This window comes from Cygnus atratus, chromosome 2 (assembly GCF_013377495.2).
Source record: "Cygnus atratus isolate AKBS03 ecotype Queensland, Australia chromosome 2, CAtr_DNAZoo_HiC_assembly, whole genome shotgun sequence".
Classification (NCBI taxonomy): domain Eukaryota; kingdom Metazoa; phylum Chordata; class Aves; order Anseriformes; family Anatidae; genus Cygnus; species Cygnus atratus.
In genome coordinates this window covers 119,939,851-119,965,849 of record NC_066363.1, presented here as the reverse complement: position 1 = coordinate 119,965,849, position 25,999 = coordinate 119,939,851, and the positions used below count along the sequence as shown (strand labels likewise).

The following is a 25,999-nucleotide window of genomic DNA, read 5'->3' as shown; positions in this document are numbered from 1 at the left end:
TAACTCTTTGGCCTTGTTCAGTGTGTACATCCTGCGCGGGCAAACTGCAAGGGTGTATAAAGGAGGCATGTCACCCACACTTGATATTACAGCTAATCTACTTCATTTTCATTTGTGCACATTCTACTCCACTTAAGCAATTGCTACATATACTCCCACTCAACAGCTTGCAATAAAAAGAATGCTATTACAGTATTTAACTGAAGTAACAACTACTGCAAGGCTGCCTAACCTCCTGACAATCAGGACCTGAATTATATTACAATGTTTATATTGGGATTCAATGGTGAATAAGGTTTATAATGCTTGTGGTGGTGCAAAATTATTCAAGAGCAATGGAGCCCTTCAGGGGAGCCCTTCAGTTAGACTGCTCTGAAGTGGAGAACTCAGTCCTGACTATAGCCAAGCCATGGTATGAACTGTACAACGTTATGTACAGGCAAGATGTCTGAGCTGACAAAGCCATTTTTTCCTGTGTCTACATATGCATGAGTTTAGAAAATTACCATGTATTCAGGTACACATAATAGTTAATAGCCATGTAATATGCATAAGTGTCCATCAGCAACATCACCACAGGGCAAGTGCATAGATACACTTCAGTCCTGTTAAAAGATGCATACTTATGGTTATCACTAGTTTTTTGACTGCTCACAACAGCACTGGGCTTGGTTGTCTCTGCCTTGAATGGTGATGAGTTGTCAGAGAAACTACGTATGTATGTTTTTGCTCATGCACAAGTGTTGCAATCCAGAAAACAGTATGTAGCTTTCGCAAACATTTGTTAATCTCCGTGTATATTTGAGATGATTTTTTTCATGTCTCTTCTCTGAACCTTTTTGACAGCAGGTTGGGATGTAATCATCACAATCTAGAGGCAAAGAATGAAGTATTTCTATTCTACAATCTATGCTCAGCTCTTGGTTGACTTTAGCAAATGATAACTGAGCTTTTAGCCATTGACACGAAGGCTAAATTTTTGTTCCATTGTGAAGCTGGAGTGAATGCAAGGAAAATACCAGCTATATTTCTGACCTGTGTCTAAGCTGACCTACTATGAAACTTAAATTGATGTACTTATGTTAAAAAGAAGGTCAGGTTTTAATATCTAAATACTTACAAAGATGCTGTCCTCTCTATATACTGTAATTTGTCAAAATATATAGCATTGATCAGACTACATCTAAACAGAACAACTCATCCTAGTTCTGCTACCTCTAGGCACAAGAATAGCTCAAGACTATCAGTGTAGGCAACTAAATTTTATGGAAGCAACTGAATTCCTGGAGACTGGAGGTAAGGAGGAGTACAAGAAACTAGTGGAGGTTCTGGGAAGGAATGTTGGGGGATTGGGAAACATCAGTGGGGTTTAAAAGATGAAGATGGACGAGGAGGCTGGAGAGCAGTCTTTTTTTTTAAAAAGGATCCATAGTGCATAAAAGAGCTAGGAATGGACAGTGGAATTTCCTGGTAATAAAGGTGGGGAGATCCAACAGCTTTGGGGGTCCATGAAGGGGTCCTGGGAAGGATGCATTAAATCAGAGAGGGAAGCTCTCATTGGTGACATTGTGATAAACAGCAAAGAAACCAGGAACCTAGGTGATGGTGACAAGGCAGGGGTTGTTCAGGTGAGATGGGTTAATGTTGAGAACAGAAGATTCAGAGCTGTGGAAAGGAGAGAGAGAATCTCAGTCTAAGAACTAGCACTGGGAAATAGCGACTGAGAATAATGCAGACAGATTAGATGTAAAGGACAGGGAGGGAAGGAAACTGATCTGAGCGTCAGCAGATAGGAGATACATTGGAAAAGAACACAGAGGAGATTTACAAAATATTAACATATAAAGAAAAGAAATAGAACGATACCTGCCAAGGAACAAGGTTTCTTTAGAAATTGGAAGAGACTCAAAAATTCCTTGCCACTTATCTCTGCTATCAGAAAATGATTTGCTGAAAACCTTTAACAAAGTATGCATGACAAGGCAGGATGAAAACCTATTATATAGTGATGGGTTACACTTCCTTACAGTGCCAAACTCCAGCTGCACTGTTTAAAATGTTTCTAGCCTTAGTGGGCTAAGGACAACTGTATCTGCTCACACTGAATTTGGAAACAGTTGGCCTAGATTAACAGCTTTGAAAAAGAAGAATAATGAGGTTGAGGATATGAAAAAAGAAATGCAGAAATTGAACAGCTCTCATGGTCTTGTATATGTAAGAGAGCTGGCACTCAGCAAAGCAAGCCAGCTCAGTGAACAACTCACCTCCAGTGTCCTGTAAGCAACATGAGAACAGGACCTCCAGCTTTCCATAACCTATTTATTAGATACGATTTACAAATAGCAATAGAAACTCCATTACTTCTGAAAACAGTTTTTTTCTTCTTCTCGTTTTCTTCTTTCTCCTCTTTTTCTTCTTCTTGCCAGAAATCTTACCTGAATATAATATACCTGAACTTACAGACTTAAAACTCACTTATTCTGTGCTTCAGCTGACCTTTAACTCAGTTACTTTTCTCCCAATTTACCCCCAAAATTATATAAAGACAACAGCGATGCCCTGTTTGAAATTTCATTTTGCTAGGTGCAGACAAAACAAGACACATGCCTGTCTAATTCCTAAGACAAGCTTTTGCATCCTTGTCATCTTTTGGACATTTTTATGTATTTGTTTCAATCTAAGTTAATCTTTATAAACAGGAAGGAAATGCATTTAAATACAGTATTTTAAAGAATGTTTCAGTAATGCCTTCCATGGTTACAGCCTCTACACAGGATATAACTCTTCATTAATCTTACAGGAAAATCTTGTCAGATAAACCCTAAGGTTACTAATAAAATCCTTTCCATGATTTCAACAAGTTGGCAGCTCTGCCACTGGTGTGATTTGGTTTGTATAGTCCAGTCTTCTCTTCATCTGCTTCCACTGATATGTTTCTTACCAATGGTATGCACCATTGCACTCTTAAACCGTGGCGTTTTAGCAGTTATTCCTGAAATAACTTTTCCCCCCATTGTTTCATTATCAAGATTGTTCATCTGCCCATAGAATATTATAGTTCTTCTTTGTACTGATGCTTACAAAGCTGCTCACAAGTAAATTTCATTAGTCCACTCTCTTTATACTGCTGACATGGCTTAATCATTTCATTTATGATTTATTCATGAGGTACGCCATTTATAACATCTTTAAATACAGTTTGTTGTCACCCTTTTAGGCAGGTTTTATGAATATCAAAACATTCAGTTTGCTGTAAGATAACATATCAAAAACTTTCATGAAGCTCAGATAGATGAATCTTCATTTCCTTTTTTATTTTTTGTTTTATTTTTTATTTTTTTTAGCCTAGTTTCTTTGGCAAAGACAGATTGTGTTAGCTTGGTAGGATTTACAATTAGAAAATGAGACATGAGTTTACCATCTTGCCACATCCGGAATTACTGCTTTCTTAAAATACATTGGTCTGAAAGTTATTGTGCAGTGCATAATAAAGGTAACGCCCAATTGTTCTGTTCTTACTTTCTCAAATATCAGTGCTAAATTTGTTATTCTTCAGTTATCAGGTATTCTTAACTTCATGAAGCTGCTAAAAAATCTTTATTACTTGGCCTGCAATTGCATCTGCTAGACATTTTTTCTGGTATAGACAAAGAAAACTAACTTGTCTTATCCTTACAGTTGCTGAACATTATTTTTTCCTTCCACCTTTGTACTTTCCAGTCTTTCATCCTTACTATCAATCTGCCTTTGCTCCATCTTATTGCCCTTGTTCAAAATTAAAGTACTTTTCCAGCCATGTTAATTTTTAATTTCTCTCTCATTTTCATTGGTTGCTACTTTTGTTTTGAAGGTACAAAATCTTGACTACTTTTTTCCTCATTTAACATATGCTCTTGATTCATAAGAGACAGCATCTTATACTGAGATTCTTTTTCCTCTATTTCTCATAGAATCTTCATATTCATGATAATATGCATTGCACACTAGCTATTTGTACAATTATTTTGGAAATGTCTTTTTATAATTTTAGGCCATTATTTGATTTACAATTTCAGCCTGTTGAAATTTTGCATCTCTTTAACACCTTTTCTCATTCCACGAGATTCGAATTCCTAAATTCTATTTTCATGTTACAACATAAATCCCTCAGAGTAGTTTATCTGCCATCAGAAATCTCCCTTCATATCCAAATATGCTGCTGCAGGCCTCAATCCCTAAAACTGAAAAAACTTCCAACCATTCTTCAAGATTACTCTGAGAGAGAGAGAGAGAGAGAGAGAGAGAGAGAGAGAGAGAGAGAGAGAGAGAGAGAGAGAGAGAGAGGGATAGCAAAGACAGCAATGAAATTCTTTTTTATAGAATCATAAAATCATAGAACGGCTTGGGTTGGAAGGAACCTCAAAGATCCCTTAATTCCAACCCCCCTGCAGGGGCAGGGACACCTCCCACAAGACCAGGTTGCCCAAAGCCCCATCCAACCTGCCCCATCCAACACCTCCAGGCATGGGGCATCCACAGCTTCTCTGGGTAGCCCATTCCAGTGCTATTCAATACTCTTTATTCCAACGCATCTTTCAATATTCATGTTATCATGGTTGTTATTTCATTATACTTCTGTTTTTCAATAGTGTACTTTTAGTTCTTTCATTTCTGTGCAGATTCTTTGCCTGACAGTACAATCACACAAATACAAGAAAACAAGTCACATGTAAACAGAACAAATTACTTCATTTCAGCTAGATTTTGCATTGGCCAGTAAGTGTTACATACAACCCTTTTTCTATCTGCACTGACCGCATAAATATACTTTTATAATTTTTAACACTTTATTTCTGCATTTTGTTAACCTGTCTTGACCCATAAAAGCCAGAAGCGAGCAGAAAAGCATCAATGGTGAATGCTTTTCCACAGGTTTGTGACTACTTTCCTTGAACCAAAGCTATAGCCTAATGTATGGGCAGGAAGAAATCTACTGCAGACATAACTTTTTATCTCATGGGACTCGTGCAAAGACAGCAATTTCTGTCTCAGCATTTTGATAAATGTGGGTATATGAGGAGATGGTCAGGTGGTAGCACTGCTTGCTGTCCTCTGCATCTTCTGAAGTGCAGGTGGCAAGCCAGTCTGCTCATGTCAGCTGAATCCAAAGATTTCAAAAGTTTGGAGGGAGTCTGTTGAAGAATCCTCCTTAGGAATAAATCCTGCTGGACAAGCATTCCAAAACCTCTTCACGGAGTTACTGAATATGCTTGCTTAGCTCCCTGAGCATTTTCAAGTCTGGGTGGATCTTTCTGAAAGGGTGACGGCAGTGCCACACTGTGAATGGCAGCTGACAGACTATTTTGCCTGCCTTCAAGACCCATGCCAGTCTTGAATCAGCATGTTTTACCATGGAAAAGATAAACTCTGAAATCTCCCTTAGAAGCCTCTTCAGTCTTAAGAAGTTTACTCTGATCATATATATATATATGTATATATCATATACATATACATATATATATATCATATATCATATATATATATATATCATATATATATATGTTACTGGTGTTCACTAAGGAAACGAGATTGTAGGTTCCTCTCATCTTCATTTACAAATTGTTGTTATCCCTGAATTTCTTGCCCAGTTTCAACTCAAATTAATGGACCTGTCCTAAAGAGGTCACGCTAATCCTTTCCTGAACCTAAAAATTGGTATCTATTGATCTTATCTGCCTAAATATGACCTCTGTCATACTAGCCATACAATGAGTAATAGTAAAACAGTATTCTGCTTAATTTAGCCATAACAGCAAGGTTTGACTGCCTTCTATTTCGTTATACCCTTTGTCTGTCTGGCATCCTGTTCTAAGCCCTTAAAATAATTTTTCCTTTGCCCAGAGAAGCTGTGGATGCCCCATCCCTGGAGGCGTTCAAGGCCAGGCTGGATGGGGCTTCGGGCAACCTGGTCTGGTGGGAGGTGTCCCTGCCCATGGCAGGGGGTTGGAACTAGGGGATCTTTAAGGTCCCTTCCAACCCAAGCCATTCTGTGATGATTCTGTGAAAGCCTTGCACATTCCCAGCTCAACAGCTGACGTGAGTTTCCCCAGTCGATGCAAAACACGCACTGACCGAGGGCATGCCACCAGAGGCAGTGAGTGCGGCGCTCCCCCCTCACGGCCGGTGTGGCGAACCCCGAAACCCGCTCCCCGGGGCTGTTTGAACCCCATCCACCGGCGGGATGCAGCGGCTGGGCCGCCTGTCATCTGTGGGGAGCCCTGAGGGCGGGTGGGCGCCTGCCTATGCCCTCCCAAGGCCATTTCCTCCCGGCAGGCAGCGGTGCCCCCAACAGCACCGGCGGCAGGCTCCGCATCCCGGACGGTTTAAAAATGGAGGTTTGGGCACGGAGCCCGCCGGGGCTGACAGGCCCAGCCCCAGCCCCGCCTCTCCTCAGCGCGGGGGTGGCCGTGCCTCTTATCCCGGGCCAGGGGCGGCTCGGCGGGGTGCCTGGTGCTGCCGCGGGCAGGTGAGAGGGGCGGCGGGGGGCGCTTCTCGGCCGGGGTCGGAATTAAGAGACATTTCTTCTCGGAAAGAGCAGTCAGGCACTGGGACGGGTTGCCCAGGGAGGTGGTGGTGTCACCGTCCCTGGGGGTGTGCAAGGAAAGGTTGGACGTGGTGCTTGGGAACATGGTTTAGTGGGTGACATTGGTGGTAGGGGGATGGTTGGACCAGATGGTCTTGGAGGGCTTTTCCAACCCTAACGACTCTGTGATTCTATGTGTTTGAGTACTAAGAGAGTAGATGGGAAGCAATCTGCTGGGTTAGGTACCCTTGGTGGCTTCAAAAGGTCGAATATCTACCAAAAGCACAAGGACTGGGCTTTGAAATTGCTTACAGGGTGGTAGTTTCCTACTTTGGAGGGATGGTGCCTTCAGTTTTGGGGTGGATGTGCTGCTAATCCATTAAGTTAAGAGAAAGCTGTAGAAGCATAGCAACATATGAGATACGTGGGTTTATGTGGCAAGAAGAGTAGGTGATGTCTCTGTGAGAACAACAAAAGAATTATTTTCTATGGAACTGCCATAAAAATTCTGGAAAACACAAAACTTGAATTTTATTTGCATTGAGAGGCAAGATGTAGAGCTGGAACTGATCTATTGCTTCCCTTGTGAATGGAGCGGTTGAGTTTGGCAGAATAGAGAGTAAGAGCCTGCCACAGAAGAGCAGGTGTCAAAAAAATTCAATGCAGAAGAGTCTCCAGCTGCTTAACACTACTCGTCACACTAAGATCTGCTGAGCTTACTGCCAGGAACAAACAGCTGAGCACTGAGACCAAGATCATCAGATCTTTAGTTGAGGTTGAAAGGCAACTGCAAGGTTTTATTTTTTCTGCCACATGTCTCTTGTGACAGTTTTGTTGTTGTTCTTCTGTTCCCTGGAATTATAATGTTAGCTGATAAAATTATCCTTATTGTCAACTGCTCCTTCAGCAAGGGCTGGGGATCTGAATGATGTGTGCTACAGGAGTCTCCTGCTGGAAGGGGAGCTCCCCTATAAGTAGGGAGATGTTAGTTCTGTCTCCATGTGACATCACCTGTAATTCTACATTGTCGATATGGCTATTACTCTGGAATTTGATATGCTTTATAGGTGGAGCCAAAACAAACATCTTGTATGTCAACATAGATGTTGTTCTCTAAAAGAACAACGAGATCACTCAGAACAGTAACGCTTCATCTCCCTTGCTAGATGAGATAAGGAAATACCAAGACAACTAAAAAATGTTTTTCACAAAACGCTATGCCCATTTGCTAGCTTTTTACAGGTTGTTCAGTTGTAAAGAACACGGAAGCTGCTCTTGGCTCAGATTTGATAAAAGCGGAAGAGAAACTTTTCCCTAAAATTCTGAGACTTGGGGGCGAAACAGCAGTTATGTGTAAATGTGTTGTTACCTCTTGTGTTGTCCTGCAGTGCATAACCAAGCAAGTCTTTAGTAAAAGCTTTGTAACATACACTCCAACAGGTATGTAATAAGTTCTCTGTGTAGTGTTGGACAGAATGGATGCTGCAAAATTGTGTTTGTGGTCTCAGCGAGGGACTGGTGAGAGCTAGCCAGTAGGACATGACAACAATTGAAGTCCTGTCCTGTTATAGGCCTTTGTTATACAGGTAGTATGGAGAGATACATTCGGCATGGTGGACTCAAACTCACATCATATGGTTGAAACCCTGCTGATGGTTCATTTTTTCCTTATGAAATGTTTAAGGAAGTGCACAACTGAAGTATGGGAGCTGGAACTGAAACCTGGTTGAGCATCCTAACTACCAGAAAAAGCCGTGCTCCTTCTTGTTTTCTCGCTTAGTCAATTTTTCAGTCACTTTTCCCGCTCTGGCTTGGATTCAACTGGAATGATGTAGAACTTGCTTGTATCCTAGCCACCTTCTCACCTAGGTGTGAAGTTAACTCACTCCACGTGTGCCAGACTACTTTCATGTGTCCTTAGTCAACTGTGCTGCTGATACCTATTTTGTAGGTTTTTAAAATTACTTTTGGACACTTAAGTCTTTGAATTTCTTTTTTTCTACAGCCTTTTTCAGTGTGTATTAAACTTCAAATCAGAAATGAATAAGTAATCAATGTTCATTTGTACTGTAGTCTGTGAGCAAACAAGATTAAATACAGTAGTCTTCCATCCAGCAAGTCATTTTCTGTTACATCAAAAGTGAAATGGAGAAGGAATCAGTGGGATGTTACATTGTTTGCATTGATCAATGTAACATCCCATTAATATTAGGAGAAAATTCTGAAAATCCTAAATAATACAGGATACAGAATCAGTTCTCATTTGATGGGCGTTCTGCCACTTTCGTGTCGTGTCACTTAACATATGAAATGAATGATGTCAAAATGAGCTTTTTTTTTTTTTAAAACAAAATGTCAAGTGGCATTAGTAATGTACTTTCATAATCACTGTAGGCCAGGTTAGGTTTGGGCTGCTCCCAGTAGTGGCTTTGCTTTGTGCCAGCATTTATTTATTTATTAGCAGGGAGCCAGTTGGTACTGCTGCAGACAGGGCCAGATGCGGAGAGTGGTGGTGGAAAGGTGGGTGCTGCCTCTGAGCAGCTGCTCATGTAAAGCCTACACAAGATAGAAATCTCTCACCCCCCTCAAAGGAGTGAGGTGCATTTTTTTGCAAGGTCATTTCCCACAAAACTGCAATGAGTGGCATCAGTTACATTTGTCCCGTACCAGCTTTTCAGTAATCTTGCTGGTGATTTCTCTGGCTGCTGAGACTGTAGTTACTTGTGTTGGGGGACTTTGGAGTAATATTAAATCTCTTCCATTCCTCTGGATTTTCCCTAGTGATTTGAGGATTACCAAAAATGAGGTCAGAATGATTTTCTTTTTTTTTTTTAAAGGATGTTAGGTACAACAAGATACCTGGACATATTAATCTTAGACTGGAACTTGGCAATTGACATGCTCAATATATTCAAGTTAATCTTCATATCATACAGCAGTTAGAAATATTTACTTTATTATCAGTATACGTACTATCTGTATGGAAGCTTTATCTCCAAATTCAAGGAGATCTAAGTTATGTTGTTGGCTGTAGTAGTCTCTGTTCCCAGTCCGAAGCCTCCATAACAACACCACATCCCTTCCTTCACCCCATGTTACAGGTTTGAATGAGTTATTCCCAGCAGCGTTTAATACTTCTGATTCGGTAGCCTGAGACAAGCTCTTAACGTTGCCTTCTCCTAGGCCCTTTCAGCAGAGCACACTTAACAAGCACTGAGGATTTGTAGTCCTTATTCTTATCACCAACTTCTAACAAGTAGTTACATCCTTTCTATAGAGTAGCACCACACCATCAGCCTTATCCTTCTTAAACACCTTCAAAGTAGAGATTTTAATATCCAAATCATGTGGACGGCTGCTTTTATTTCTTTCATGGTACCTATAAAATCTATCTCCAGTGAGAACTTCTAGATCTTGGTGCATCTGAGCCAGGCACCTGTCATCCATATATAAACAACTCTGCTAATTTAGTGATGTTATTTATCATGTAGGTTTCGTTTGTGACATGCTGAGCATGATTTAAAGCAGTGCTTGCTTCCTTCGCGCTCCTAGTTTGCTCTCCTTACAGTTACTGTGTTTGTTCTCTTTGGGTTGGAAGCCATCCTGTGTCCTGGAGAGCTGAGCTGGTGTGCTGGTGTGGTACCGGAGCTATGCTTTACACCAGGTCGCCTAAGTATTTTATCCAGTGCTTCAGAGAAATAAAAAGATGGGAGTTGCAGTCGGTACTGTAGAACAGGTTTGCTCATACAAGTAGCCAGCTGAAGTCAGAAGAGTCTGGGCTTGCCGTGCTTTATGGTCTTGGCACTGACTGTGGCAGCTGTGATTTGTTTCTTGTTTGTACTTGTTCCGGTGCTGGACCGGAAAGTTGCTTGTTAAACAAGAAGTAACCTGGTTAAGGTAAATAAAAGCTGTGTTCAGTTACGAATCGCTGAATATGATTGTAATGTCTGGCTAATGCTTAAGACTTCAAGCAAGAGATGCTGTAATGCTGCTGCACTACAGAGAGACCGTTACCTGCTGTAATGCAGGTAGCCAGGTGCAGGAATAGCCTAAGGAAATAGCTGCATTTGGGGCAAAAACATCACTAGGCCAATGGAGCCTGGAAAGTCTGAAAGAAGGGTTTGTTGGCGTGGTTGTATGGATGGCGAACAGCAGCGAAGAGCTGCTTTTTATAGTGTTGCTAGCAGTAGCAAATGCTGTCCCAGTCACCTCTTGCCCTCCAGAAGAAGCCACAGTTGTCTGGGTTTTTCCTGCCGGCTCTTCCTCTAGCTCAGTCACTTGCTCTTCTGTTGGTTTCCCTCACCTAGCTACTGAATTGAGAGCAGAACCAGAACCAAAGGCTGGGTTCTGAGGAGGATCTAAAGAGCCCAGACCTCTGGTGGCAGTCTTATTGGCCAACTGCTGAAAGCACTTGTTAACGTTCTTCTGAGTTTCTAAAAATTAAGTCACTTAACCATAGAAATCTTACACAGATAAATGTTTTTGACACTGGATGTGTTCCATGGGTCCTCATCCTTCATTTAGGATTCTACAAGAGCTTAATGTAAAAATGCCTTTCTGTTGTAGCTGGTAACTTTCCAGAGGTTGATAGTTCGAGCATTCAATTGTCTTGAAGGTCTGCTGGAAAGAAAGGTGTTCATACGGTGTGTAGCTTGCTTTTCTGATCTCCTGGCTGTACTCCAGACTCCAATCATTGTACCAGGAGTCCCTATTGTCTAGCAGTATAGAAAGATCCGTAAGTGTATATGATAATCTCATCGCTCTTTACAGGCAATAGTGGAAAGCAGCTATCATAACATGACAGAGAGAGACAAAGTGTATAACTCTGTGCTATAACAAAATAGGCATCAAGTACCTCTACAGTAAATTGTTTCTCTAAATGAGAAGCTTTCATAATCAGAGAAATTAAACTTTTTCCCCTTTTCTCATGCAGGAAATGATAGGTAGAAAAGAATCCTGTGCTTCAGGACAGCTACCTATGACCTACCTAAGCTGCCTTGCTTACATACTGGAAGAATGGACTGCTGTGGAATACCTGAAGAAATATTTTTTCCACATGGTCATCATCTCACTGACAATTAGTGCAATGTTAATTTTTTTTATTGTTCCTTTAACAATCCTCTTTTTCATTTACCTTACTAATGTTTTGCTTTTAATATATCAGAGGAATGATGAGGTAAAAGCTGCAAAAGATCCCTTGAGTAATGTTTGGGATAGTGCAAGAAAAACTGTGGCAAGCTTTTGGGATATATATGCAAGAATATGGCATGGTAAGTGTGACATGACTTGCCTGAAGCTTTGAATTACAATTCTGAGTGAGGTATGGTGTAAATGTTAGTTCTGCTAACTTCTCTGTAAGGGAAGTAAATTTTTTTTTCACTTGAGTAGCTGTTTGTAACCCGCTTATATGATCAAAACAACTATTTGGAACTGTAATTACTGTATTTTTAGTTGGAGAAAACTATTCTGTTATGAAAATTTAAAATAATTCCAAGAGCCGTATGGAAAAATGTGGTATCTAATTATTTCTGTTTGTACTGTAGCAGAGTTTACAAGTAATCTGATTTTTCAGTTTTGTTATATTTAACCTTTAGACACTTTCACCACACCCTAATCCCTAGGAAAATTCTCAGCCACAAGCTAGGTACCCATTCTTACCACAGGCGTAGTTTAAGACTATTAGCAAGACTTAATTTGCTGCCCTAAGGATAAGAATAACAGGCTATCTGTGTTGCTACCCTTCCTCACAACTTTTTCCTGTAATTTTGAAGTATACTGCAGTCTAAAACTTTCTCCACCTCTTGCTAGGACCCTGCCTGTACCATCCCTGTCCTCCTCTTCAAATGGCTTATGAAAGGAGCTATAGCAGGGATAGAGATAAAGGCAGACCAAGTGGAATAGATTTTCTAGTTAGTAGAAGCTGTGGCTTTCTCAAGCCTTTGTATGCATTAGCTTCCTACTCTGGTTCCGCCTGAAACCTACATCAAATGTAGGAAGAGCCAGGAAAGGTATTTATAGAAGTCCATGCCTATGAGGAAGTTCCCTTCCCTTGTTAAGTGAATGCATTGAAGTCTCATTTGGGATTTGGGATTCTTGTGGATTCTGCTTTGGACTTGAGCCTGTGAACCAGGTCAACTTTTTATTACGTCAAAACACAATGAAAGAGTCTCCAGCCCAACTTTGCCTAACTTGAATGCTTACCTAAAAGGTTATCTATTTCCAAACTTTTCATTCTGATACAGATTGGAAATTTGTACTTTCATGTTACAGGAAAGCCTTGTCTGTTTGAAGCAGTTTAATTGGGAGAATGAGAGTCATAACAGTATAATAATGTTTTCTTGTTTGTTTTTTATTGCACTTAGAGGTGGAAAAAGTCCCTAATGGTCAACAGTTCTGGTTCAATGTCAGGTTAAAGTCTGATCTGATGATTAAATTGATCAACAAATTAGTCCATTGAGTAGGTGGTGGTTGAGGAGCTTTCTCTTTGCTGTTAACTGAAAATTCCATCCTGAATGTAATTCTTTTAAAGCTACTGCATAGGCTTTTACAACTCTATGGAAGTCCTTTAATAAAGGACAGTAAAAAATGTTTTAAATTGCCATATAATTTACAGCTGTCATTGTCGGTGTGTTGTTTTATATCCCAAACAGGTTATGAACTTCATGGTGTGGAAAACCTACCAGAAGGACCAGGCATTCTTGTTTATTACCACGGAGCTATTCCCATAGACTACCTTTACTTTTTATCTAGGCTGTTTCTCTGGAAGAAAAGACTTTGTCTGTCAGTAGCTGATCACTTTGTCTTTCGTTTACCAGGTAAGAACATGTTCTTTTGTATTTAGGCATCATGAATTCAATCAAACCGCTGCTGGTTTTTGTGGAATTAATATTTATTATGTTTTGAAGGCAGCTTTTAAACTAAAAGACTGGGGGGTAAGCTGGTAGATGCAGAAAGCCAAACAGGGTAGAATACCCTGCTTGGTAAGCGAAAGGTCATAAAAATACTGATAGACACTCCAAAGCCAACAAATAGACGTATTTGGATGAAATGTCATGCTTCATTAGAAAGTGTAGGTTAGGACTATGTTATTAATCTAATGCTGCTTCATCAGCAATGGGCTATGAGTGCAGAAGAGTCTGGTAAATGGTAGGATATTAATTACCTGCCTACCCTCTGTGTGGGGTAGACATTGCAGTGGGGTATGATGTCAAAACTATACTTTTGAACAAGGCCTGGAGTAGGGCACGCAGCTTGTTTGAAAAACTTACTGTCAGAGTGGCTCTGTAATACTGACTCTGACTACTTGTCCTCTTGCTTGGTCGAAGAAACTTGGAAGAGACTATTGCTTGGGAGAAGAGCCCACCCTGCTACAACCTCCTTTGAGGCAGTTGTAGAGAGCGCTAAGGTCTTCCCCGAGCCTTCTTTTCTTTAGGCTAAATAACTCCAATTCCCTCAACAGTTCCTCGTAAGACTTGTTCTCCAGACCCTTCACCAGCTTTGTTGCCCTTCTTTGGATGTGCTCCAGCACCTCGATGTCCTTCCTGTAGCGAAGGGTCCAAAACCGAACACGGTATTCAAGGTGCAGCCTCACCAGAGCTGAGTAAAGAGGGACAATCACTTCCCTAGCCCTGCTGGCCACACTGTTTCTGATACAAGCCAGGATGCTGTTGGCCTTCTTGGCCACCTGAGAACACTGCTGGCCAGCTATTCAGCCAGCTATCGGCCAATACCCCCAGGTCCCTTGCTGCCAGGCAGCTTTCCAGCCACTCTTCCTCCATCCTGTAGTGTTGCATGGGGTTGTTGTGCCCCAAGTGCAGGATCTGACACTTAACCTTGTTGAACCTCATACGGTTGGCCTTGGCCCATTGATCCAGCCTATCCAGATCCTGCTATAGAGCCTTCCTGCCCTCAAGCAGGTCAACAGTTCCACCCAACTTGGTGTCATAAACTGTGTGAACCATTCACTGGTTTGTGCAATGCTGAAACTGTCCTCTTAACTTGTGCCATTCATGCATCTAAAGAGTCATACAGCAGCCCAATTTAACCCAAGTAGTTTGCAATTTAACCACAGAACACCCAATTTTACAGTTTAAAAACCTTAATGTTTATGTTAAAAATTACATTTTAAAAGAACACTAAAAGTAGGTGTTTGTTAGGTGTTTTTGCAATAACCTGTATTGTACTGAAAAAGATAATTCTTCTGTATTAAAACCTATTTAAAAAGCAGGAGGAAGAATTAGATGTTTGTTTTTGGATATCTAGCTATGAAGCACAAGTCTCAGTTGCATAGCTGCTGGTTTGATAATTATGGAAAAGAGCATATGTAGGCATTGGGTTATGGTGGTGCTCTCGATAAACTGTTTTATCTTCATAACATTTGGGCAAAAACGCTGTCACTTAGCCAATATTTACTCTGTACATGTTTTATTTACTTAGTACAAATTTGCCTTAGTCTAAACACAGCTATTAGATTTTTGTTTAGCTGTAATCTTGTTCTTACATGCTACTTATTTATTACAGGACTCAAGTTACTGTTAGAAGTGACTGGTGTTATGCCAGGTACGAGGGAGGAGTGTCTCAGTGCACTGAAGAATGGTCACCTGGTGTCTATATCACCAGGTGGAGTTAGAGAAGCATTGTTCAGCGATGAAAGTTATCAGCTCATGTGGGGAAATCGAAAAGGCTTTGCTCAGGTTGCTCTAGACGCAAAAGTGGTGAGTATTATGTTACCAATCCCAGGTTATGCTTATTGCATGCAAGTTTCATTATAAAATGCAGTTTAGAAACATTGGAGTATATTCCATACAGAAGGAGAGATTTGGGAGTACAGATTTCTTTTCCCACCACCTTCTTCAAACACAATAACCATAGGGAGCATGAATTTAATGGAACTGTGTAGAATTTTTTCCTGGATGCCTTGCAACAGCTTCATTTCTTCAGTTCTGTTTCTACAGTTCCATCTTGCGGGCATCTAACATGTCTTGACTGTATTTCAGGAATCTACACTGTGGTCGTTCACAATGTTGTTGTAATGTGTGTTTTTTTTTTCTTATCCTACTATACTTATTTTCTAACTTTATCTTTCTTTTACTTCTACCTGCCTGATCATTCTCTTGTGGCTCTTTAGCATCTTATTGTTACATTCTTTTCTTATATTCTGAAAGGTTCCAGGATTTGTCCTCGCCGTTACTTTTCTTCATGTTTGTGAAAGATTGCATCAGCTTAACACAATGTGTGTCTACATTAGCATTTGAGTTTGAATAATATGTGCACTTCTGAGGCAGTTTTTTTATCTCCCTCACTTACCATGCTTTCATTTGCATCATGGAATAGTGTCTGAGTACCAGAGCTGCATGTGTTTTGGCTGATACTAAACCAGAAGTGGAACTTAATACCCTCCAGCTGCAAATGCGCACAATGGTACAAGACAAGAATTAATTCTAAGTAGACACAGAGCACCAAAATGTATTTGGTGTTGATGTCTGATTCTCAGCATCATCTTTCTTCCTCTAGAGGAGTGTCTCCATTGATTCACAGTGTGCAAATATATGTATGGACACAGTTTCATTTAGATTTTCCATATGGATGATATCTACAGATGCGAGCTTCCACCACTGGCTCTGACTTTTCCCATCTGTGAGACTCCCACATGTGAAACTCTTTCTCTGATATAGACTCTAGCAGATAATTTTATTTGGGATGGCATAGAGCTCGAAGAGCAGCAACACTGTCTCTTTCCTAACTGCCACTTCCTATCATCAAAACTAGAGACCAATTTTCTTTCTTAATTTAGACTTAGCACACCTAGCACTGTGTGTGTGACAGCTCATTGCGGAATAGATGAAGCCTGGATGTACTTTCTCATGGAATTGTGAAATCATAAGTTTCTTCTGTACATTGTTATGAATGCCCCATCTTCTCCTGTGCTTTTCTTTGGCCTTCCAAATAAATGTAATCCTTTTCCATCTATATAAGAGAATTTTTACAGGGAATTTTTACAGGAAATGGAGTTCTTCCCATGACATTATTTGTGCCAAAACTCCTACTAAAAAGTACCTAGGGTTGCAAAATGCATGCTTCAGTTTAATGTTTCTTCATAACTATATCTGTCTTTTGAAATCTTATGGGAGGTAACAAAACTCTAGAAAAAAACTTAGAGGAATTGGATTATTCAATGGATAAAGTATTTTTAGACCTGGAGTCCTATTTCTATCTCTTTGTTATGTGGCCTTTTAAAAGTCACATTTTTGTGCTTTTGTTCCCCCTCTTTACCCTTTTGTCAAAAAGCATGGACTTGTAAATGTTAGTCAAAATACTTCATATATTATACTCTACCACTACTAGAAAATACCAGAATCTGAATAGGATAAACCCAATCAAATTCATATGGGCATTTTGAATTCCCTTATAGTATTTCCTCTTCTGTATTAATAATATACTTGAACAGTCAGAAAGAGATATCACTTCAACAAGTGATTTTGCTTCACTTTATTTTCATGTGTCTTTCAAGCTGCCTCAACCATTTGAATAATATTTTGCCAGATGTTTTCAATTCACTTGTGACCTTACATTATAATTCTTAAATGTAATATATATTTTTTTTTAAATACTTAAAAGTGTTTAATTCAATTTTTGACCTTATAGTGCCACCTGGATTTCAGTATGGGGAGCATTGCTGTAATTAACTTGCAGATTCCACTGAACTTTGGGCATCTTTGCTATTTCTCTGGAGATCTTTGACCAGAAATACCTTAGATAACAAAACACTCCAAAAAAAAAAAAAGTGCTGTGCATTTAACACTAGAGTGGGCAACATTAACCATAAATAAGAAATTGTATATGAAGTTACGCCACAGTATTAACTGGAGTCCATCCTTTGACAAAGTTGGAGTTTGATTGCTCCTACTTACCCTTGCTGCATCCTTTCCATTACTGGTCAAACCAGTCTCATAGGTTGACTCAAGACTGGGGATGGACTCGTCTAAACTAACAGAACTTGCTCTGTAATGTAGCAATCCATGTACTTTCCTAATACTTGGATCATGGCTGAAGGCAAAAGAAGACTAAATCATCTTGTTTTGAGTTTATTAAACATACCGTGTAGCCATCAACTGAGAACCAAACACACTTTACAGTACTCATAATAACTATGTGGCAGTTCCAAACCTGGCATAGATTACTTGAACAGGAGGGTTTCAAGACAGAAATAACTTTGCATATCTGAATACACATTCTTATTCTTTATTTAATGTTATAGAAGTTTAACAGTTCTTCCTCTGGAAAAGTTAACGAAAAGCAAGCAAGGAATGTAGTTTCAGCCTCAGTTCTTGCCTGCAGGTTTCCCCGTTCAGTTTCCACTTCATCTTGTGTAACTACCCTGCTTACACAGGGTCAGAGAAGGAAAATATTACTACTTAATGTAAATCCATGATCTTCCTGGACATATATTTGTATCAATTGAAGTTAGGTATGTCAGTGACCTGACCTTCAGTAATACCCTCTGTCTGTGCCTCAACTGTCTGTGCCTCAACTTTGGTGGGCTAATGGGGAGGAGCCTTCATTTCTGAGGATCCCTGCATTTTATCTATGCCAAATAACAGTTTGAATCTAGTTAGGTAAAAGATAAGCAGGAACTATTGTTTGTAAATTTCCTATAAAAATAGTGCTTCAAACACGTTGGTTTTCTTTCTTTTCTATAACTTAATATACACACATGGAAGTTAAAAGAATGCTAGAATTATGTTTAGTATTTAGTTGGAGGCTGTCACGATGTAATGAGGCCCTGCTTTCCTGTAACTGGTGATGGTAAACTAGGGATTAAGGGGAAAGGAGGGAGTAATCAACAGTCAGGTGAGGAAGTGGTGGACAAGCCCATTTAGCAAAGGGTCGAGGGTGATGTAAACAGTAGGGACATGGTAATCAACAAAATTGCTGAAGTGAGCTCATCCGGAGCACAGGCAGGCAAATAAGGAAGTACCTATAGGACTGTGTTGGGGGAAAGCTCTCATACTGCTTCTGGGAAATTGGCGTGCTTTGGGTGCTCCTCTGAAGTGCTTGTACGCTGATGCGCACAGGATGAAGAAAGAAAAAGGAGGAATTAATTATAAGTCTGGTTTGTGGGATGAACCCATGAGTGCAGAGGGAGCTGGCTGATGTCATTGCAGGGCAGCTGTCAATTGTCTTTGGAAAGTCATAGGGATCAGGAAAGATTCCTGATGACTGGAAAAAAGCAAATATCAAACCTGTCTTCAGGATGTGTGAGAAGAAGGATCTGGGGAACTACAGGCAAGTCAGTGTGCCTCAGTTCCTAGGGAAGATGATGGAGCCACTAATGATGGAAACCACTTTCAGACACACAAAGTGCAAGGGGGTGATCAGCAGTAGCCACCTGATGACCTTCTATGATGAGATGACTGGTGTGGAGATGAGGGGAGAGCAGTGGATGTTGTCTGTTTTGACTTTGGTAGGGCTTTTGACTCTGTCTGCCACAAGGTCCACATAGACAAGCTGAGGAAATCTGAGCTAGATAAGTAGGCAGTGAGATGGATTGAGAACTGCCTGAACTTCTGGGCTGGGAAGGTGGTGATCACTGGCACAAAGTCAAGCTGGAGGCCGGTCACTGGTGCAGTAGCAATGCTGTTTAACCCTTCGTTAATGATCTGAATGATGGGACAGAGTGTACCTTCAGCAAGCCTTCAGTAAGTTTTCTGATAGCACGAAGCTGGGAGGAGTGGCCAATACACCAGAGGGCTGTGCTGCCTTCCAGTAAGACCTTGAGAGACTGGAGCAGTGACTAGGCAGAAACCTCATTAAGCTCAGCAAAGGGAAATGCCAAGTCCTGCTCATAGGGGATACTAACCCCAAGCACCAGTACATGCTGGAGGCTAACCAATATGAGCAAGGATTTTGGACTGGATGATCTCCAGAAGTCTCTTCCCACCTCAGCTATTCAGTGATTTTTTGAGTTGGCTGGGTGTGATCCAGCTCAGTTCCAGCATGGCAAATTAAATCTATAGGTTACTGCTTCTCAGCTCATCAGCCCTATGGGTTGGACTGTGCTCTTTTACAGGCACAATCTTATATTTAACGTGTACCAGGTTTTATCAGCATAGTGACTGAATGCTGCTACTTTCTCTGCAGCTCATCAGCTGATCATTATATGCAAGTGACTGTCGTAGTTGCTTGCCAGTTTCCTTACAGCCTGAGATGTTTTCTTGCACTGTTCCTAATATTTAAGTGTTTTTGGTAGCTGACTTCACAGCATTTTAAATGTTAGGCATACAGTATTCAATTAATAGCAGAAACTTAATGTGCTATCTTTAAAGTGTCCAGTAGTTATGACTTTAGAAGATATTACTGATTATTTTTAAGAGTTAATTTATGATAATTTCTTATTCTGAAGGATTTGATACCACAGCTTTACATACTTTTGATATTTTTGCTATGTGTAATTTTTTTCCCCCTCGTTAAACGATCCCCGTTGCTTTGAGTTCTTTATTTGGATTTACTTAGGTCTTTTTCTTTCTTATTTTTTTTTTCTGTGGTTTCTGCTCTATGGTAGTGATTCTTAACAGTATGAAGGCATTCTTTCATCACTTTCAGAGAAGTAATTTCAACAACATGTTCAAAATATGGTTCCAAAGAATGGAAAGGGATGATACAGGGGAAAAAAAGTAATTGTATGTACTGATACAATCACTGTTAGTCTGTCTGCAAACTATGAAATCTTACTGCAGACTGCAAGATATGATTTTCAAGTTCAGGCATCTCATGTGTCTGTCTTTTTAGTTGCAATAATGAAGTGAACTTGTTTTCTTGTTCTGTAATTGCCTAAGGACGGTAGCGCAGTAGGCCATGAATAGAGTAACCACTGTCCAGTAGTGTCCAGGTAAATGAGGACATACAATTGCCTTATTTGTCCAAGGGATTTCTAGAAGTTTCTTCCAATGATGTTGTTATATTGTGTGTACATCGGTGAGACCTTACTTTGAGAAACTGATGAGGTGAGCCAAATGTGAACGCCCACTTGCATTCTGCAACACTTTGTGAGCTGACCACTTTCTTATTCACAACACATGATTTTAACTTTAGACAGAGAAATCACAAAACTTTTTGTTTCAGTCAGTGATACTGCAATAAATGCATAACGTGTGTTTTTTTTTTTAAGACTCCCACTTACATTTTATATGTACATCCAAAGGGAAAGATATAAACCTTTTAAAACAGTATCACTTTCCTCAAAAATGGCGACTTAAAAACAGCAATGTTTGTGGGAGCTGGGAAACATAAATTGGTTTCTGTTATGGAGTTTATTTGATACACTGACTTGCTGACTTTCAGCAGGATGTTAAGGTAGTTCACTTTTAAGCTTCTAATGTAATATCAGTTTAACACAGATTATTCAAGGTACGCACTTCTAAGGCACAGGCAGAAAAGCCAGACTTAATCAGGATGTAAGTCTGCATCCAAAAAAGCCAATCAGATGGACTAAAAATAACTGTGAGAAAAAAGAACCAGCAGCTGAGAGGTTACCAAATAATCACTAGGCCTTCTCTGCCTGCCTGCCCCAGATATAGATACCTTGCTGTAAACAGCTATTGAAGTTCTGTATCTTTCTAACAGCACAATCATAGTAGGACTAATACATTCAGAAAAATTGTATTTTTGAAGTTGCTCTTCTAATTTTCTGTTTTGCTACGAGAGTGTTGATTCAGTTGCCCTTTAAAACATCAGAAATGAAAAATGATTCTGATACTGCATGGCTGGAACAATCCTTAAGTCAAACCCAAGGATTTAATCATCTGCCTGCTCACAGGTAAGTACTGCACTGCATCACAGTAGTGAAACCAGGGCTAACTCTTACACCAACAGCAGTTCATTTACATGGGCTACTATTCTCCATTCTCCATGTGGACTTCCATGCTATAGCTGTACAGTGCTGTAAGTAGCTGTATTCATACTGTAAGTCTCTGAAAGAAAAATAGAAGAGCAATTCTGAGAGCAGAAACTGCAACCTGGCACTTGCCCCTCCCAGCTAAGTGTCCCAAAAGAACAGTGCATCTTACGTTGCGTGTGTGCTCACTTTCTGTTTGCTTTGCTGTAGTAGGCAGGATGTGCTTCAAGGACATTTGTAGCTGTAGGTTTGAACATTCAGAAGGTGGGGAGGGAGTTAAAGGTATAAAGTCATGTTCTTGTGTCATAATATCATCTCAAGAGAGCAGGTAGTAGTTAATTGCTTGAAAGAAGTCTGGACTTCCCTGTCTGTTGGAATATTATGGCACAATATTTAATCTTTTTAGCTAAAACATGCAATTACTAATAGGAAAAAGAAGTAAAAACTTTTGTGCAGACTAGCGTGATAGTCTCTAAAAATGCCTTTACTTGGGATGTTAACTGTTCAATTTTAATCACTTCTAAATTCAACTAAAAACTAGCTTTCTAAAAATAGTATAATGGAGGATAGTATTTGTAACATTTATGAAAACTAAAATTCTTCCCAGTATTTCAATGAGTACAACCTTGGGTTATCTCCATAAATATATATACTAAACAATGTACCTCTTTATTAAAGGTAACTTCCACATTGCAAAATAAATAACTTTGATAATTTGGTTAGCTCCGCTTAATGTCTTCTCCCACATAAACAAATATATATTTCATAGATAATGAATGAAAAGCAGACTAACTGGTGAAAAGGTCACATTAGTATATTTTTTTTCTGTGTTCTAAATAGCAGCTGTCATTAAAAGTAATATCAATTGTGTGAGTTTTGTAAATTTTTCAGGCTTATATAGATCTCCTCTATCAGTGACCTATGTGAAGCTGACAGTTTCAGGCCATACTTGATGCTTAATAAATCCACAAAATTTGTATTGCTCGATTTATAATTTTTTCCTAATCATTGCAAAGAGGATATATAATTGTTCATCATGGCAAAAAAATAGTTATTTGTTATAATTCAACATGCTTTACTCAGTTACTCCTTTTTTTTATTTCATTTGGGAAAATAAAAATGTGTCTACCAGAATTTTCTGAAAACACACCAGTTTCATTGGTACAGTCTTTAGGTAAGATTCCTGAGGTCCAGGATGGGCTTTCAAAAAGGATTCAAAGACATAAAACTCGGAGCCAATGCACTTAATGCCTGTGTGAAGAAGCGTGGTGATTTATTGCCTTGGTCAGGCAGAACAGAAGTCTGAGCCTCTGTCATGATCACCTATGATGTGGAAAACATTTGGCAAACTGTTGGCTACCAGCAGGTGATGCACTGTCTGTGTGTCCATACCTTCCTAAGAAAAATGTGTCCCAAACTGAGATGTGAATATTGATAAATGATCAGAAGTTCCAGTGCAGGAATGTAAGACAAGTTCCATATACAATGAACTGCCATTGCTTTACTCAGCTCTCAGTATATCAGTGATAACAAAATTCCATGTTTGCTACCTGAACAACTGATGATTATCTTCTGTATTCAAGTCATTTTTTTAGCTGCATTAACAAACTAAAACATAAATTCAACCTGGATATAATGATTTTACTTATGTTTTTCATGATTCCATAGCCCATCCATTCCAATGTACACTCAAAATGTACGAGAAGGATACAGGATGTTTAAAGAACGAAGTAAGAACCTTAAATATATATTTAAGTATTTAGCATGTTTCCTCCACTTTTCTCTTAAATTTAGCTCGCTTTTCTTCTGGACTTTGTTTTTCAGATTCTGAGTAACTTAGCTTTTCTAACATGCCTGCTGGGGGTCAGAGGTATCTCAAATATTGAACTAGCTTGTGTAACTGGTTGGGGCTGTGTGATTTGGTTCTTTAATGAAGTCTTATTTTAGTGATCTATTAATTCGCTTAAGCTTTGTTTTGGTGAACAGCTACCTAAATCCTGTAATTTCTTCTTGATTGTCAGATAAAGCATGCATTTTTAAGGAGTCTTCCAAATCCATCAGATTTCAAGTTTCTATTGTTTCCTATGATTATAATTTCACTTCTTCCTCCTTTAACTGTTACAGGATTTTTCAGAAAATTGTATGAAAGTACACGATTGCCATTTACTCCTCCATACGGAGGACTTCCAGTTAAATTTCGCACATATATAGGGGAGCCGATCCCTTATGATCCAAATATAACTACAGATGAGTTAGTTGAAAAGGTAAGTTGGTTCTACTTGCAATATTGAACTACACATTTTGTCCTCTATTATATATGCACTTGAAACCATTTTTTGTACCCTTGAAAAAAGACAAGTACCCTTTTAATAGCTTCTTGAAGTAATAGGTAGTTAAGCTTCAGGATTATAAAACGGGTGGATACTTACCAGTATGTACTGACGTAGTAATAGTTCATTGGGATGCCCTTACCCCTTCAAAGCATGTGAGCTCTGTCTTCCTGGGAATTCTAACTTTATTTCTTGCATGCTTTTGATAACCTTGATAACTGAAATGATATAAGCTAGGTTTTCAGTTCAGTTTTCAGTAACTAGGAAAATAAATTTCATGTAGAACAAATGTCTTTTGAGAAACTTCTCTAAAGAGCTTCAGTCTAGTTTTCAAAAGGAAAAACATCAGCAACAAAAATTTTCTTCCAAAATACAAAAATATTTTGAGTACCTACAGCTTGGTGAAATCAGTGGCGCCTAGGAACATAACTTTTATAGATCCAGGATTTAGGCATTTTTCAAAATACTAATTTACAGAAAATGCACGTTCTTGTACTTTTCATAGAAGATGAAAAGAGGGCTTTATTTAAAAAAAAAATCTGGTACTGTCTAGGAATACACAGATCAAAACACTGGTTAGAAATTAGTGATCTAAAAGCCACCTTGATGTCGTGAAAATATGCAAGAAGGCTAGCATTGCTTTTTATTTATTTATTATTTGAGTATCCACAGCAGATTTTTCGGGGCTTTCTAACAGTGAAACCAGAAAGACAGGTTTCTTGTAAGGTTCTTTCTTAAAGGTTCTTATAACAGATGGTTACAAGAGAACCGTCCCAGCAAGCTGTAGAATTTGTTCTTAGCAGGCTTAGGAGGCTGCATACAAAATTCCTACTAAGACTCTTTTTCTCATATTCCTGGATTTTGGGGGAACAGTATTTTGTATACCTGCAAAAGGGAAATTTAAAGTTTGCATGGAATTGATTTGCTTTACTTGGTCAGGTGTTTGACCACCTACTTCAGTGGGAAAAGTGTTAGGTGTTCTGTGTCTCCTATTAGTTAAAGACTTAAATTGTGTTTGAGATGAGAGCAGTGGTCTGGCTGACAGCCATCTGGTTGACAGTGGTCAAGGCTGACAGCCTTGGAAAGGAGCCAGGAATTGAATCTGTCAGGAAAAGTTTAGCTACTCTTATATTCCCAGTGATACTCTACCGTGGTTCTGGCGTAGATCACTGTAGTACTTGGCTCCACTTAGTTCAAATTTAAATACATCGGGAAAAACTGAGAGGTTATTTCCTTTTCACTAGCAGAAATACCTAGTATTTTATGCATCCTTTACACAAACTTGCATTTGAATCTCACATAATGTAAAAGTAAACAGAATTTAGATACGAATTGTCTTATGTGCGTGCTGAGTATGATAAACCCAGAAGAATTCTTGCTGGGGAGGAAAAATGGAGGTCCGAAGTCCTGGTCACAGCATGAGATCAGACTAGTGAGGTTGTATCCTGTGCTCTTGAAAACCTTCAGGGGTGGAAGTTGCATAAGCTTAATGTCTGCATATGTTAAAGGCTACTTTGACATAGTCAATCTCAGGTTTGGTAAGTCCCAATAGTTTGAGCCTCTCCAAACTGCAATTCAATGTTCTTATTCCCTTCCTTTCCAAGGAGAGCATTGTTAGGATAACTAGCCAATATAAGAGAGAACCTTTTTCTTAAAGTAGATCTGTGTGAATTGCCTGATACCTTTTAAAACTGTGACAAGAAGTCAGTGATTGTACTGTTCTTTATTGCATACGTAGGTATGTAAAGGCCAACTTTCTCCTCTCTTTTCAGACAAAGACTGCAGTTCAGGCTTTGATAAAGAAGCACCAAACGATCCCAGGCAGCATATGGAAGGCTTTAATGGACCGATTTGATAGACATCGTAAAAGTGATTAGAATGCTTATGTTTATTTCATTGTTTTTACAGTATATAGTAAAAAACAATGTCCTGTGGCAGTGATGACTAATTGGTGTTTAACTGGTTTAATGTACAAGTTTCTACAGATTCAAGAGCAGAAAACAAGAACTTTTTGAAGGTTCCCCTGTGTGAGCTCCTTCAGTCAATGGCTTTTTGAGGATATTCTTGAAGTCAGAAAGAGTGGGCCCTTGAACAAGAAAACTTATGTATAATAGCAATGCAAGTGCTAAATTTACCAAGAAGAAATCATGTAACCAGTATTTGACAGGTTCCTAAGAAAAAATATTTACATACATCTGAAAGTCTGAAAAGTTT

General features: G+C 39.4%; 1 protein-coding gene across 1 annotated transcript; it reads left to right on the top strand.

Annotated features, from left to right (window-relative positions):
• The first annotated feature begins 6,439 nt into the window (after positions 1-6,439).
• On the top strand, positions 6,440-25,692 carry LOC118251266 (transmembrane protein 68-like). The gene is made up of 7 exons (XM_035553242.2): positions 6,440-6,505; positions 11,496-11,832; positions 13,213-13,377; positions 15,083-15,287; positions 23,124-23,185; positions 23,580-23,719; positions 25,558-25,692. Exons 2-7 carry the CDS (start codon positions 11,499-11,501, stop codon positions 25,660-25,662), a joined length of 1,011 nt encoding a protein of 336 aa, XP_035409135.1. The 5' UTR covers positions 6,440-6,505; positions 11,496-11,498; the 3' UTR covers positions 25,663-25,692.
• Positions 25,693-25,999: the final 307 nt, after the last annotated feature.

Coding starts and splice junctions, on each gene's coding strand:
- LOC118251266 (XM_035553242.2), top strand. CDS start 11,499: ATGATAGGTAGAAAAGAATCCTGTGCTTCAGGACAGCTACCTATGACC. Junction 15,288..23,123: donor GCAAAAGTGGTGAGTATTAT/GTTACCAATCCC, acceptor ATGATTCCATAG/CCCATCCATTCCAATGTACA. Junction 23,186..23,579: donor CAGGATGTTTAAAGAACGAA/GTAAGAACCTTA, acceptor TAACTGTTACAG/GATTTTTCAGAAAATTGTAT.